General features: G+C 40.9%; 2 protein-coding genes across 2 annotated transcripts; both read right to left on the bottom strand.

The window, feature by feature from the left end:
• Positions 1–4,024: 4,024 nt before the first annotated feature.
• On the bottom strand, positions 4,025–7,096 carry LOC139912042 (arrestin domain-containing protein 3-like). Its single transcript, XM_071899731.2, has 6 exons — positions 6,600–7,096; positions 6,398–6,458; positions 6,115–6,286; positions 5,811–5,898; positions 5,458–5,714; positions 4,025–4,421 (listed from the first exon to the last, which is right to left on the bottom strand). The coding sequence occupies exons 1-6, from the start codon at positions 6,853–6,855 to the stop codon at positions 4,296–4,298; spliced, it is 960 nt and encodes a 319-aa protein (XP_071755832.1). The 5' UTR covers positions 6,856–7,096; the 3' UTR covers positions 4,025–4,295.
• Positions 7,097–7,289: 193 nt separating this feature from the next.
• Positions 7,290–11,086, bottom strand: LOC139912043 (arrestin domain-containing protein 3-like). Its single transcript, XM_071899732.2, has 6 exons — positions 10,736–11,086; positions 10,531–10,591; positions 10,286–10,433; positions 10,082–10,178; positions 7,894–8,150; positions 7,290–7,783 (listed from the first exon to the last, which is right to left on the bottom strand). The coding sequence occupies exons 1-6, from the start codon at positions 10,992–10,994 to the stop codon at positions 7,658–7,660; spliced, it is 948 nt and encodes a 315-aa protein (XP_071755833.1). The 5' UTR covers positions 10,995–11,086; the 3' UTR covers positions 7,290–7,657.
• Positions 11,087–13,100: the final 2,014 nt, after the last annotated feature.

Below are 13,100 nucleotides of genomic sequence, written 5' to 3' on the forward strand. Positions count from 1 at the left end.
TACAATAGATCAGCAAATGTTTACTATGGGAAGTTTATCTCTCTCCTTTTCCAAAATAAATACTTCATTATGATGTACTGAACTGAATCACCTCTTTCTTTACGTGGAGTTAAAGCAAGAAAGACCTCAATGTAGAAGTATGTTACAGGGGATGCACAATGTTGTTGAAATATCCACATTAAATGAATTAACACTGATTTGAAATCGGTTCAGCTTCGATCCCTCCTGAATCCTCACGCACATGCAAATGTGTGTGTCTCTGGGCCTTCAAGGGGACACAGCTTGGAGCAATTAGAGAGTAGAAAAAGCCCCTCAGTACTCTCCAGCCAACGGACCCAGTGATGCCATTTCGTTCTCCAACCGCACTACAGACACACAGCCATCTGTGGCCCTATTACACCGGGTCCAAACCCAAAAAGTGGTACTCGTCACTGAAATGGTTAGAAGAGGGAGGAAAGATGACAGAAACATACTTATTTTTTAAAAGAAGCGTCATTATGAGCCTTCCCGGAATGGTTAGAGTGAGCCTAAAGGGTACGGACATTCATTTGAATGGTGTAAATAATTCAACAGCAGGATTTACACATCTAGCTAAATGAGGCTGTGTTGGATGAAAGCTGTTTCTGCTATCCCAAGAGATGAGAACAATTAAATTAAGTGAATGTTTTAGACTTGTATTGAACACTGACAATGCTGCTCTGTGTGTTCATGTTTCTTTCCAGTTTGTCACAGATTAAATTATTATAAGTACAATCATAGGCTAGTAAGCTAAAGCCTGTGTGCAAGCAGTGATGGGCCTGTTTTTGTAGTTCAGACTGCCTGTCTCCTGTGTCTTCCTTCTGGGGTTTCTCTCTCTCTCTCTCTCTCTCTCTTTCCCTTTCTCTCTTACTGTGTGTCTCTCTCGCTCTCTGTCTTTCTCTTTCTCTCTTACTGTCTATCTCTCTCTCGCTCTCTCTCTTTCTCTCTCCGTCTCTTCTTAGCACTCAACTGTGCCGTCTAGCACACTCTGCTGTGTTCTGGGTTGCTGCGTCTCTCCCTCTTCAGGCTCTGCTGTGCCATCCTACACATTCACACACTCGCTCACACACGCGCACGCACACACACACACACACACACACACATATTACACATACACCCTCCCCCCTCCCCCTTCCACTCCGCTCTCTCTCTCGCTCTCCCTCAGCCGTTCCCCAGCTGGGAGAGGGTTAGTCAACTGGACGCCCCTCCCGCTGATCTGCGGGAGCCCCGTGGGGAGTTACCATGGCAACCGCGGCCGATGAAGACAGGGAGTCGCCAGCAGGCCCGCATGGTTGTCATGGTACTCGCTCTGGCTACGGGGGTGGGAGGTGCCACAGGCCACACCTCCCTACCCCTTCTCCAAAATCAGGCAAGGCTGTGGTGTGTGTAGGGAGCTGGCTGGCGGACGGCCTACACACTGTACATGGAGCCAGGCCGGTTACCAGGCAGGCTCTGCTTCAGAGCCACGCTGCCGGGCTGGAGACGTCTTCATGCAGGTGTAGGAGGCGAGGATTAGGGAAATCTGTGTACTGTACCACAGCAAGCCATACTGCAAATTTCTATTCTATTCTATTCTGTTGAAGAATTACGCTTAACATGAACCGCACTGCTCATCTGGAGATGTCTTCATGCAGGTGTAGGAGGCAAGGATTAGGGAAATCTGACATACTGTTTACTGTATCACACCAAACCATACTGCAAATGTATATTCTATTCTTTTCTATTCTATCCTATTCTATTCTTTTCTATTCTATTCTATTCTATTCTATTCTATTCTATTCTATATTCTAATCATGAAGTATGCCAAACATGAACTACACTGCTGATCTGGAGATGTCTTTTCCTGCAGGTGTAGGAGGCAATGATTAAGGAAAACTGTCATACTGTGCACTGTATCACACCAAACCATACTGCAAATGTATATTCTATTCTATTCTATTCTATTTTATTCTATTCTATTTGATTATAGATTTTGTTCTAATCAAGAATTATGTAACACATGAACCACACTGCTGGTCTGAAGACGTCTTCAGCTGTAGGAGGCAAGGATTAAGGAAATGTATCATGCTGTGTGCTGTATCACGCCAAACCATACTGCTAATTTCTATTCTATTCTATTATATTCTATCATACAGTGTTTTGTCACTGTATTTTCAATTTCTTTCCCCAACATTTGCTGTGTTATGTCCATAACTGTTTGCTGCATGAGTATTTCCAGTCTTCTCTCTCCAGTCTCTCTCTGCCCACATGGTTATTATACTTTCAAAGTTATTTCAGTTACCTGCAATAGCAGATAAACACATAAAAACCTATTCAAGGCCCATTTTATGTATTATTGGAATTACATTATTTATGTGTAGCCAGTTTAATGTTAATATATTGTCTTATAGAGACTCAAGTGACACACGTGACAACAAGGTCAGTTGCAACTGTCTGAGATGTGAGCTGAAATATGAGTTTAATTTTTTAACTCCCACCTTGGCAGTGCTGCTCATACAGTGCAGTACTTAACTTACATTAGAACAGTGGAATCTGAAGCCAATGTTGTTCGATCTTGTTCTTTTGCATTACTGATGTTGTGATAAGGCCATTGACATGATTTTGTTACCAGTTCTCTCTGTTTTGTGGGGGGTTCAACCTGAAACTGAGGGTATGTGAGGCTCTCTTTCTGCTGAGTCAGAACAAAACACCCCTCTCTCTCTCTCTCTCTCTCTCTCTCTCTCTCTCTCTCTCTCTCTCTCTCTCTCTCTCGCTCTCTCTCTCTCAAATTCAAATTGAAATTCAAATCTGCTTTATTGGCATGTCAGAGAAAGGGTCTCTGTTACCAAAGTATTTGCAAAGGATAAAGTCAAATAAATAATGCATAATAGACAAACAATTCAACAAATTCTGCACATATAAACAATAGTATGTAATAGCATAGTAGCATACTCAAGCAATTCAATACATTAAATATAATTGAAGTCAGTGTATAACTCTCTCTCTCTCTCTCTGGGTGGGTGGATGGGTAGGTGGTGTGCTCTATGTGGTGTCACGATAGCTAGATCTAATGGCTCCAGTATGGATCTCAACCATAAAACGCTCGGCTCTCAACATGCTCTCTCCTTCTGGGCAGGGAACGATCCCTGAGTCTCTGTCAAGAACATGGGCCTGGTTTCACTTAAGGCCCTTTGGTTGGGCAACACATGTACTGCTCATCTGAATCATGAATGTTCCTTTGTTTTATACTTTCCTCTCCTGCTAAATGAATCAATGGACAAGGATGAGCATGAGAAAATCCCCAACAACCAAAACTCGTCTCTTACTGATTCATTGTTTGACTCTCTGCCGCAGTATGAATTCTCATTTTTCACAGTCATAAAGAGACTGGATTGTGAGGAGGTGAGGAAGGAGGCACTTCCTAAATGGAAATTGTTCACATCTGTTCAAATTAACTAATGTGTCATATAGAAGAAGCCTTTCACACCCATAGCTGCCTATCGGTGTCATATTATTACTGTGTATCTTATTAAAGGAATAGCTCACCCCTAAATGAAAATTCAGTCTTCTACTCACTCAAATGTCAGTCTAAACTCCATTGAAATTTGTAGGACCACCAAACGACATAGGACAATGAGGTAAATATTGGTCTTTTGGACCCACAGTGCAATCATTTGGCTACAAAACATTTGGCTTGTGCTATATGAGCTGTTTGGAGAAATTTGATGGACATTTTATGCTATTTGTGGGGATGTAAAAAGACGTCCCTGTTGAATTCAATAGTATGGGAGAAGGCTGAAAGTCCTGGGAACTTAAATGGAGTTTCAACTGACATGGTGGTGAGTAGATAATGACTGAATTCTCATTTTGGGTTGGACTATTCATTGAAGGCCATATGTCATTGTGGTCAGGACTGAAAAAAGACTTGGAAAAGGCAAAGTTGGATTGAGCTGGTTTGGGTGAGGAGTATGCATTATGTCAGACAGTCAGAAAAATGACATTACAAAATAGCTGTCACTCATTTACTTGTATTTGTATAACCATCACTGGTACAATCAATGATCCATCAGTCTTGTTAACGCTAAATCAATCTACTGTTCAGCTACTTTGTGGCTCACATCTCCATCTAGTGGACAACAGGACACACAGTGGGAAAACTCTCTCAGGTTCTGGAGGTAACAAAACATTTTAATGCACCTATCATTGAGCAGACAGTCATTCTGTGCTGTTGTTTTGCATCCTGTCACCTAACCTGTCATACATGTGTTCACCTCGAATATGGACCAATGTCTCTTGAACTAAAATGTTTTTCTAAACCAGGTGGATTTCTTTGGTTTCTGCTTCGGTGGTTTGGGTTGACCCAACAGAACGACCAGAGGAAGTTTGATCTCAGGGTCTTTTGCCAGTGGGACATCAAGAGTGACCTATAAATACAGATAAACAATATTTAGTTTGTATAGTTTGTAGTTTATAGAAATAGAGTAGAAAATGCAGGCATATTGAGAGTAGGTCAATTTTAAAAGCATGCTGATGCTGAGACTATAAATATTAAGTGCAGTATGATACAACAAATAGATGTTTTATTTATATCTAATTTTTTTCATGTCCATTTTTCATTGTGCAAAATGAAATGGTCCCTTAAGTATGTCTGTCTTTCGCCGGCCCTTGTTTTATTCAAAGCATTGACCTGAACCTAATTTGAGTTGGTGACACGACAGAACCGGTTAGTCTGTAATTTGATACCTTCTTCTACATGTACCCTCATTAGTGTGTGGGCAAGTCATGAGGACACCTCATATCACCCCCACTCCCCCACCCTCTCCCATCCTCCCTCTCTCATCCTCCCTCTCTATCTATCTCTCTCTCTCTCTCTCTCTCTCTCTCTCTCTCTCCCTCCCATCCTCTCTCTCTCTCTCCCTCTCTCTCTCTCTCTCTCCCTCTCTCTCTCCCTCTCTCTCTCTCTCTCTCCCTCCCTCTCTCTCTCTCTCTCTCTCTCTCTCTCCCTCCCATCCTCTCTCTCCCTCCCATCCTCTCTCTCTCTCTCCCTCTCTCTCTCTCTCTCTCTCTCCCTCCCATCCTCTCTCTCTCTCTCTCCCTCTCTCTCCCTCTCTCTCTCTCTCTCTCTCTCTCCCTCTCTCTCTCTCTCGTATAGCCGGCAGGTGGTGCTGTTGTCATCTCCCATACTCTAATTGGGTTTGATGGGAGATTCATACACAGAAACTCTGTATAACTATATCCAAGCCAAAGTTGTTGACCTGAAGTGACCCTGGTGTTAAAAGTATTTTTGCATTGACTCTCCTCAGTTTTTCTTTTTTGATTAATGAAAAAATCCCTATCCATACCAAAAATGTGGATGTGGGTCATGTCATTTGCTTATGATCCAGTAATGGAGTGGGGGATAAAGTCAAATGGTATTTTCATTGAATTAGGCCCATTATATTTGTCAAAACATAAAACTACCTTGAGTCTGTACTCCAGCTTCATCATGGAGCAGTTGAAGAAGGTGGGATGCAGCTGTGGAGGGACGTTCAGGACTGAGCTTGTAGTCCGGCTGCTCGCAGCTGAGACAGAGTCTCCTGTCCCAAACAGGATGTCATTAGTGTGCACTATCCGCTTTGACTGAGCAACAAAGGTCTGCTTCTCACAGAGGTAGAATTTAGGCGTTACTGTGCGCGCCGAGCTGTTGATTACTTCTGCACTGACTTCCATCGCTTCACCTATAATAATTAGAAAAAGGAGAGAAAAACAGCACTCAAGTTTATTTAGGCCATTTCTACTGCACTCATCAAAAGATCTTCATGAGATGTATTTACCTTGCTTTAGTCCCATTTTTTCTGAGGTAACATTCATAGTGACCTTTCCAGAGCCATAGAATGAAATCCTGGTCCCATATTGTGGCTCCTGCCAGGTACAGAGTACAAGTGTCAAGGTGACAAATCTCCCAATGTCTGTTTAAACTGGCATGAATTGCAGAGAGATTATAATGCTTGATTACTAACATTAAATGAGAAGGTCTATGAAGATAAACTGTTACAATCTTCTTGTACAAGTAGAAGTAGTCAATGGAAAGTAAAGGAAAAGCTTTCTCTCAAGTTTAACAAAAGATCAATTCCATACCTTCAGGCCGATGATTATCATTTCTGACTTGGAGACAAAGGGGAACTCTGCCTTGGTTAGGAAAGGGAACTCAACCTTGGCTTTGTGTACAAGCCAAATTGACTGGGTCAGCTTTGCTCGCAAACTGTATGTAACCTTGCCCCATTTCCCCTCGTAAGATGAAGGCATATCTCTGCGAGGAAATAATCCAAATCAATGGGGGAAAGCATTCTATTTCAGGAATGTTAAAAAATTGATGTCAAATAAAAATTGCAAATATATCAAATGTGAATGGAAAACACACCTATTTGGAATCTCAAAGGTGAATGGATACACATTTTTCCCAGGGCCAATGATTTCAGAACCTAATAAAAAGATACATCAATACTGTGTTGTCTAGTTGGTGATATTACAAACTATAAAATATTTATCAATTAGGAAAACATGGTTCGACTGACAACAGTTTTGATCTATATTTCTTGGCACAAAAGAGAGGCTATACAAACCATCTCCTTTTTTATCCTGAAGAATAATATCTTCAAAATAAAAGTATCTCTTCTTGTCGCTGTGGACCAGTGAAGTTTCTCCGTCCTGTTCAGACCACTTCACCTCCGCTTTTCCTTTGGCTCTGACCAAAAAACTCTGCACTTTGGTTTCCTTGCTGGTCACTACTGTGACTCTCCCAGAAAGGGTGTCCCCAGGAGAGAAGGTGCCTCGCTCGTTCACCTTGTCGTACTCCACATAGAGGTGCTTTACAGTCATGGTAAGATGGCTCTCTCACAGGTAGTGTCATTAATGAGCTGCATCAAATAACCTTCCCGAAAGTCGTGGAGTGACAGCATGAGGACAAAGTCTCAACCTGTGTAAATCCTTTGAATCCACTGGAAGAAGATTTGAATCCATCCATGGCAGTCTATAGTGAAGTGGAGCCTTTCATCTATGAACAGTGATGCAGATAAGGCTGGCATACGCACTGGAACAGCGGGCTTCTCCAGAGCTTGTATCTGTGTCACACATGATCATGTGATCAAGCCTGCAGGTGTCACTTTCACACAGGTAACCCTAGCCAGCAGTCTTTGTGGGCTAACTTGGCTGACATTAACCCCAAAGGACACAAAGACAATAGCTCATAACATGGGAGGTTATATGTGTGCATATTTATTGGTATTCCTGAATAAAAAACCTAGTAGGAAATAATGTCAAATCTACAGTACAGCATAATGACCATGCATTATCATTGCATTAGACACGTGTAACACTATATTTTACAAAATTATACTGGACATTGTCTCTGATCCTTTGTTCACACATTTGATATCAGTTGCAACACAACATACATTACAAGTCAAGGTAGAAACAAACATGAAGTCGATAGTTTTACAAATATAAGTGTAAACATTGCATAGAAATAACATGATATACAGTTAATGTGAAAAAAGGTGAATGATACTTCCACCTGGGCAGAATTACAGTATTGATGCTGCGTATACATTGGTGCACTGTGAGGCCTGTATTACTTTGTCCTGTATTACTTGGTCAGGAAATGTATGCAAACAGGCCTGTATTACCAAGTATTCAGAGGCTTGCTCCAGTATTCCTCGTGCTCCTTAGAAGCAGCTTCAGAAGATGGAAGAACCACAATTGGCAGTTTTACCTCAGGATTTTTGGTCATGGAAACATCAAGAACCACCTGGAGACAAAAAAGCTTTCGTTTAATTTCTACTAAAGAGTTTGAACTATGCTTTTTTAACTGCCAACACAGAGTCAGTATTACAAATCGCACAACATAATCTAGCTCACCTTCAGCCTGTACTCCAGCTTGATGATGGAGCAGTTCAAGATGGAAGGAGGCAGTTCTCTAGGGATGGTGATCACCTTGGTCACAGTCTGTTTGCTAGAGGACTCTACAGGCTCAATCTTCTCCTTCAGGATGTCATTTGTGGAAACTCTCCTGCGACCCTGGGCAAAGAAACTCTTCTTTTCATACAGTATGAATTTTGGCTTCACTGAGCGAGTTGACTGGTTGCTGATTTCGGCTTTGACTTTCAGTGCTTCACCTGTAAGATGAGGAAAATATGTTTAGTTACTTTCTGATCCTAGAATCACATCAGTAGTTGATACTGGCAACAGGAAAAAGGTGCCAAATTGTTACCAAATGCACAAAAGGAAACAAATGAATGAACATAAAGGAAGATCTTAATGAACAAATGCATCTTCTCTGTGATGAAAAACGGCTCAATTTTCTAATCAATTGACTAATAAAACATCCCTAATCTGTTTTCTGATGTAAAACAAGTGAAAACTAGCTTAGTGCTAGTTCCAAGCTTGCCACCTGTTTTGTCTGTGAAGCTGACCAATATAACACCCTAGTGGATTGAAAGAGAGAGTGACTCCACAGGTACAACTCTCAGTAAACTCCCAGACACATGATCAAGAATGTGTCTGTAGTCAAAATGAGACATGTGACACCTTGCGGTTTTGGACTACCTGCATTTGGACTACCTGCATTCCGGTACTTATTTGCGTGGACCCGGCACCTCTGGTGGCATGAAAGTTTTTGGGGTTTTTTTGTCTGCCATGTAATAATCCCAATAGTTGACTTTTCCTTTCCCCTCCCTTCCAAAAACCAAATTGGCTCATTTCCATATAAAGACAGGTGATTACCCTATTAGAAAGTAACAACAAACGCATAGTAATCACATCACATGAGTGAGCTACTCTGCAGAGTATGTTATGGTAAACTTCAGACATCGTCATGGCTAAAAGACAGTTGAATTTGCTGTCCATATGTCTGCTATGTGGACTATTTTGGAAAATTAGACAAGGTAAGCATGGTTTTTTTTGTTTGTAAACTGTTCTCTGCTGGGACAATAACATCTAAATTCATATTTGCATAGATTCAAACAGAAATTATTTGGAGTGCGGACCTGTAAGTCCCACAGTTAAATATGTGGGACATTGCGCATGTTATGTTGAGTGTCCAGAAATAATTGGTAATATAATTGGTTGAGTGAAGGGCTAAGCCTCACATCAATGTGGGCATTTCAAAACCAGCGCGGTCCAGCTGAGTGTTGCATTTAGGCCGACTAACTTGGCTGCATGGCATGACCATGACACGTTTTATTTCTGTCATTTCATTATTCGCTGACATTGTTTCCTACGTTCAAAGTAGATATCCTATGAAAGTATTTGTGTTGAATATTGATGCGTAACTACTCGAGCCAGAATTTGTCTGGTAAATGGTTGAAGCCATTGCAGTTTCCTTGATGTGTTTATGTATCATTAGGATATCTCACAGCCAAGTATGTGGGCATTTTATGTTGTGTACAGCGCAGTTATATCTTTAGTCCACTACTTGAAGGGCAGGTTTGTAAAAACCCATCGTTTTGGACAAAATGAGCATTATGTAGCCTATGCAATAATTAAATATTGTTATAGGTCCCCAGTAGTTGGAGCTCTAAGGTCATATAGTCGGTCATTTAGTAATGGTTAGGCTGTTGGTCTACAGTAAGCTGTATGGCTGCACTGAGCACCACCGTGCCTCCAAAGCGCTTGTTGTCTTGATATGTTCCGGAACCTTTTCCCTCCAGACCGACTCGCGGGAACACCGACCACTTGGTGTTCCGGGACCTCATCATTTACAAATTAAGCACTGCATGTGACTGTGCGGGGGCAGTGACAGTTGAGGGTGGAGTAAAATGTTGATTACCAGGATAGAATAGTTTACAAACCTTTGGCCATTACAGATAAGAGGGATTGTAATAACCCACCACTCCTATTATTTACAGTCTATGCCCACCACCAGCTAAACATATATTTCTTCTTTGATAAGGCATGTGGGAGGGAAGGGCAACCAACCATAACACACTTGCTCTCCGAAATAAATGGGAGAAGCATGCCCAGTTGTGGTTAAAACAGAGGGAAGAAAATCTAAACACTTTGGATACAGGACAAATGAAGGATTAACTCCACTAGACTAGATTATTACCTTGCTGGTATCCCATCCGCTTGGTGTGAACCTCCATTGAAATGTTTCCAGAGCCAAAGAATGTAACAGATTTATCCTTGCACCCATATTGAGGGTCCTAAAAGAAAAGTTAGTGTGATCAGATAACTGTCTCTTGTGCTCTTAGACATTTCATTAGATCATAAGATAATTTTGCTTTAAAATATTAACTCAGCAATTTCCTACCATAAGTCCAGGAGTATCCATGTCTGGTTTGGACACAACCGTGAATTTGGTTTTAACTTTTTTTGTCACCTTCATTGATTGTTTCAGCTCTGCCCTCAACTGATGGACAACTTTGCCTATCTGGGATTTGAAAGACGATGGCATTTTCCTAAGAAATACCACAATTGAAAATGGAAATGAAATGACAAGCAAGTAAAACATCAAATCAAAGTAGAAATGTAGTAAGCACTGTGAATAATATGCACCTGTCAGGAATCTTGAAGGAAAAAGGAAACACATGTCTTCCTCGCCCAATGACTTCAGTGCCTGAAAAACAGTTTCTGTTTATGTATCATTACTGTAAGGATCTTCCCTTTCAAAGAATCCATTAAGAACGGTTTGTTGTGTGAAAGTCTGCGTGTCAGGTGCAATGTCTATTATATCAATGACTGTATTGATTTAATACATTACCATCTTGTCTGGCCTCTCTCAAGATGTGGTGCTTGATTTCGTAATATTTCTCATTGGACCACAACACAACATGTACATTTTGTCCATAATGTTCGTGCCAGCAAACCTTAGCTTTTCCCTTTCCGATGAAAAGGAGCGACTGGATGCAAGTTTCTTTTGAAACCTCCACGATGATTCTCCCATTAACGGTATCTCCGTTCGTGAAGGTGTTTTTACTGTTGATGGCATCATATTCAATTGCAAAATTTTTGATAGTCATTTTCCTCGGAGAAATACACTGTTCAAAAGGAAAATCTCTTATAAAGCAAACTCCCAACAGCTCTTCAGCAGACGTTGTTTCAACAGATGACGATAGCTCATCAGCAAATCTTGTTTAACCAGTTTTGTTTTGTTGTAGCTTTCCAAGTATGCCAGCAGCCACGTATGAGAGCCTGTGTAGGACATAATTCAAACTTGGTCCACCAGTCACACACACAGCGCCTTGAAAAAGTATTCAGCCCCAACACATTTTTTACATTTTGTGCTGCAGATTTTGAGTTTGAAATAGTACAACTCTTTGGCATTGATCCACAAAGTAAAAAGGACCATGTCAAAAAAAAAGTAAATGTTCCAAAACCTTCCCCAAAACAATTGACTAAAAATTAAAAACAGCAATGACAAAATTTAGAAAGTGTTGATATCCCTACAAGGTATGTCAAAAGTCACACAATTTGTTGATTGACTCCACCTGTGTCAGAAATTAGTGGATCACTTGTTATCAGTTCTTTTGTAAATATGAATACGCCTCTTTCTGTGAGGTTCTACAGCATGGTGAAGACAAAAAAAAAGACTCAAAATGAAGACGAAAGAGCTTTCCAAACAAGGTAACAACCATCCCCTCTGTGAAGTACGGCGGTGGCAGCATCTTGTTAGGAAGAAGCTTTTCAGTGGCAGGGACTAGCAATTTAGTCAAGATCAATGGGAAGATGAATAGTTCACATTACGGACAAAGACCTGCTACCCTTTGCCAAAAAGCTCAAACCAGGGAGGAAGTTTGTGTTTCAACTGGACAGTGATCCAAAGCACACTGCAAGAGCAACACAGGAGTGGCTTAAAATGAAGAAACTAAATGAGTCCTGACCTTAATCCCTTCAAAAATCAGTGGACTTCAAGACCTTAAACTTGTTGTCGATCGCCACTCCCCAACTAACCTGACCCAGCTTGGCAAATGGACAAATATTGCTCCATCATGGTGTGCAAAGTTAATAGAGACTTAACCTAAAAGACTACTGGTTGTAAAAGTTGCAAGAGGTGGTTCAACTAAGTACTGACCCAGGGGGATGAATGATTTTTAAAATTAATTTATGGTTTACTATTATCTTGAATGTGATCTCAAATAAATATTTTCATTCTAAAAAAATAAAAATAAAAAAAATAAATGAAGATTTATCAATATGAAATAATATGCACATACATGTATATTACTAAATACTCCATGCACTTATGGTTATCTCTTTAGGATTCTTAACGCCTCTCCTGTGAGGTGGAGGTAACTTGCGGCGTGAAGAGAGAGGAATCGTGCATTAATTCAGTAAGGCGAGGTAGGACATTTGCCATATCTTAGCCTCAGTGAGTCCAAGTGTGATCTTTTAATTTTTATCATTATAATGAAGAGCAAAACATTGCCAGAAGTCTATTTAAAACTGCCAGGAAAAAAAGCATTCAGGACCAATGTTCTCTCTGAGCTGTGTGCAGCTGTGCAGCATCTAATAATTTATCACACTGGCTCAAATAATAAAATCTTGTCAGTTATCAGTAACTGCTCCGCTTCAGACATTTAGTCGGCATAAGTGGGTTTTGGAGGTTTTGGTGGCAGATGATATTAGGTGCAGGAACTTTGCCATAACTTAGGTGTTAGTGAATCGAAGCCCCTGAGAACAATGCATTTCAATGAGTCTGAACATGATTGTGTGGTGGTGGTTCTACCCAGTAGTCGATTTGCACACAAATTTCAAGGGGGATGGTGGGGTCTTATGGAGACAAACAATTTGATAGTGGCGAAGACAGCATGGAGGGTAGGGGACTAGCTGTTTACCCTTTTGTATATATTGTAACAGCACAAAGGTAATTCTATATTCAAAAGACATGCAAGTTAGGGATGTTAGGTATCAGATACTCCTGCCAATGTCCTTAACCAAGGCACTGTTCTCAGAATTGGAGTTGGGTCTGTGGGCGCTGCCCTGTGGCTGCCCACTGCTTTTAAATAGTTAGGATGGGTCAAATACAGAGGACAAATTTCCCCACGGGGATCAATAAAGTGTAACTTAATGTAACTTAATACTCATGGCACTTTTATCTTATCCAAACTTTAAATTTATAGTTATCA

Source organism: Centroberyx gerrardi, chromosome 8 (assembly GCF_048128805.1).
Source record: "Centroberyx gerrardi isolate f3 chromosome 8, fCenGer3.hap1.cur.20231027, whole genome shotgun sequence".
Classification (NCBI taxonomy): domain Eukaryota; kingdom Metazoa; phylum Chordata; class Actinopteri; order Beryciformes; family Berycidae; genus Centroberyx; species Centroberyx gerrardi.

Excerpts from the sequence above, each read along its gene's own strand:
- LOC139912043 (XM_071899732.2), bottom strand. The coding sequence starts at position 10,994 with ATGACTATCAAAAATTTTGCAATTGAATATGATGCCATCAACAGTAAA. Across the intron at positions 10,179-10,285 it reads TGGATACTCCTGGACTTATG|GACCCTCAATATGGGTGCAA; the intron begins GTAGGAAATTGC and ends CTTTTCTTTTAG. Across the intron at positions 7,784-7,893 it reads AGCTGGAGTACAGGCTGAAG|GTGGTTCTTGATGTTTCCAT; the intron begins GTGAGCTAGATT and ends TTTTGTCTCCAG.
- LOC139912042 (XM_071899731.2), bottom strand. The coding sequence starts at position 6,855 with ATGACTGTAAAGCACCTCTATGTGGAGTACGACAAGGTGAACGAGCGA. Across the intron at positions 6,287-6,397 it reads ACCTTTGAGATTCCAAATAG|AGATATGCCTTCATCTTACG; the intron begins GTGTGTTTTCCA and ends ATTTCCTCGCAG. Across the intron at positions 4,422-5,457 it reads AGCTGGAGTACAGACTCAAG|GTCACTCTTGATGTCCCACT; the intron begins GTAGTTTTATGT and ends CTGTATTTATAG.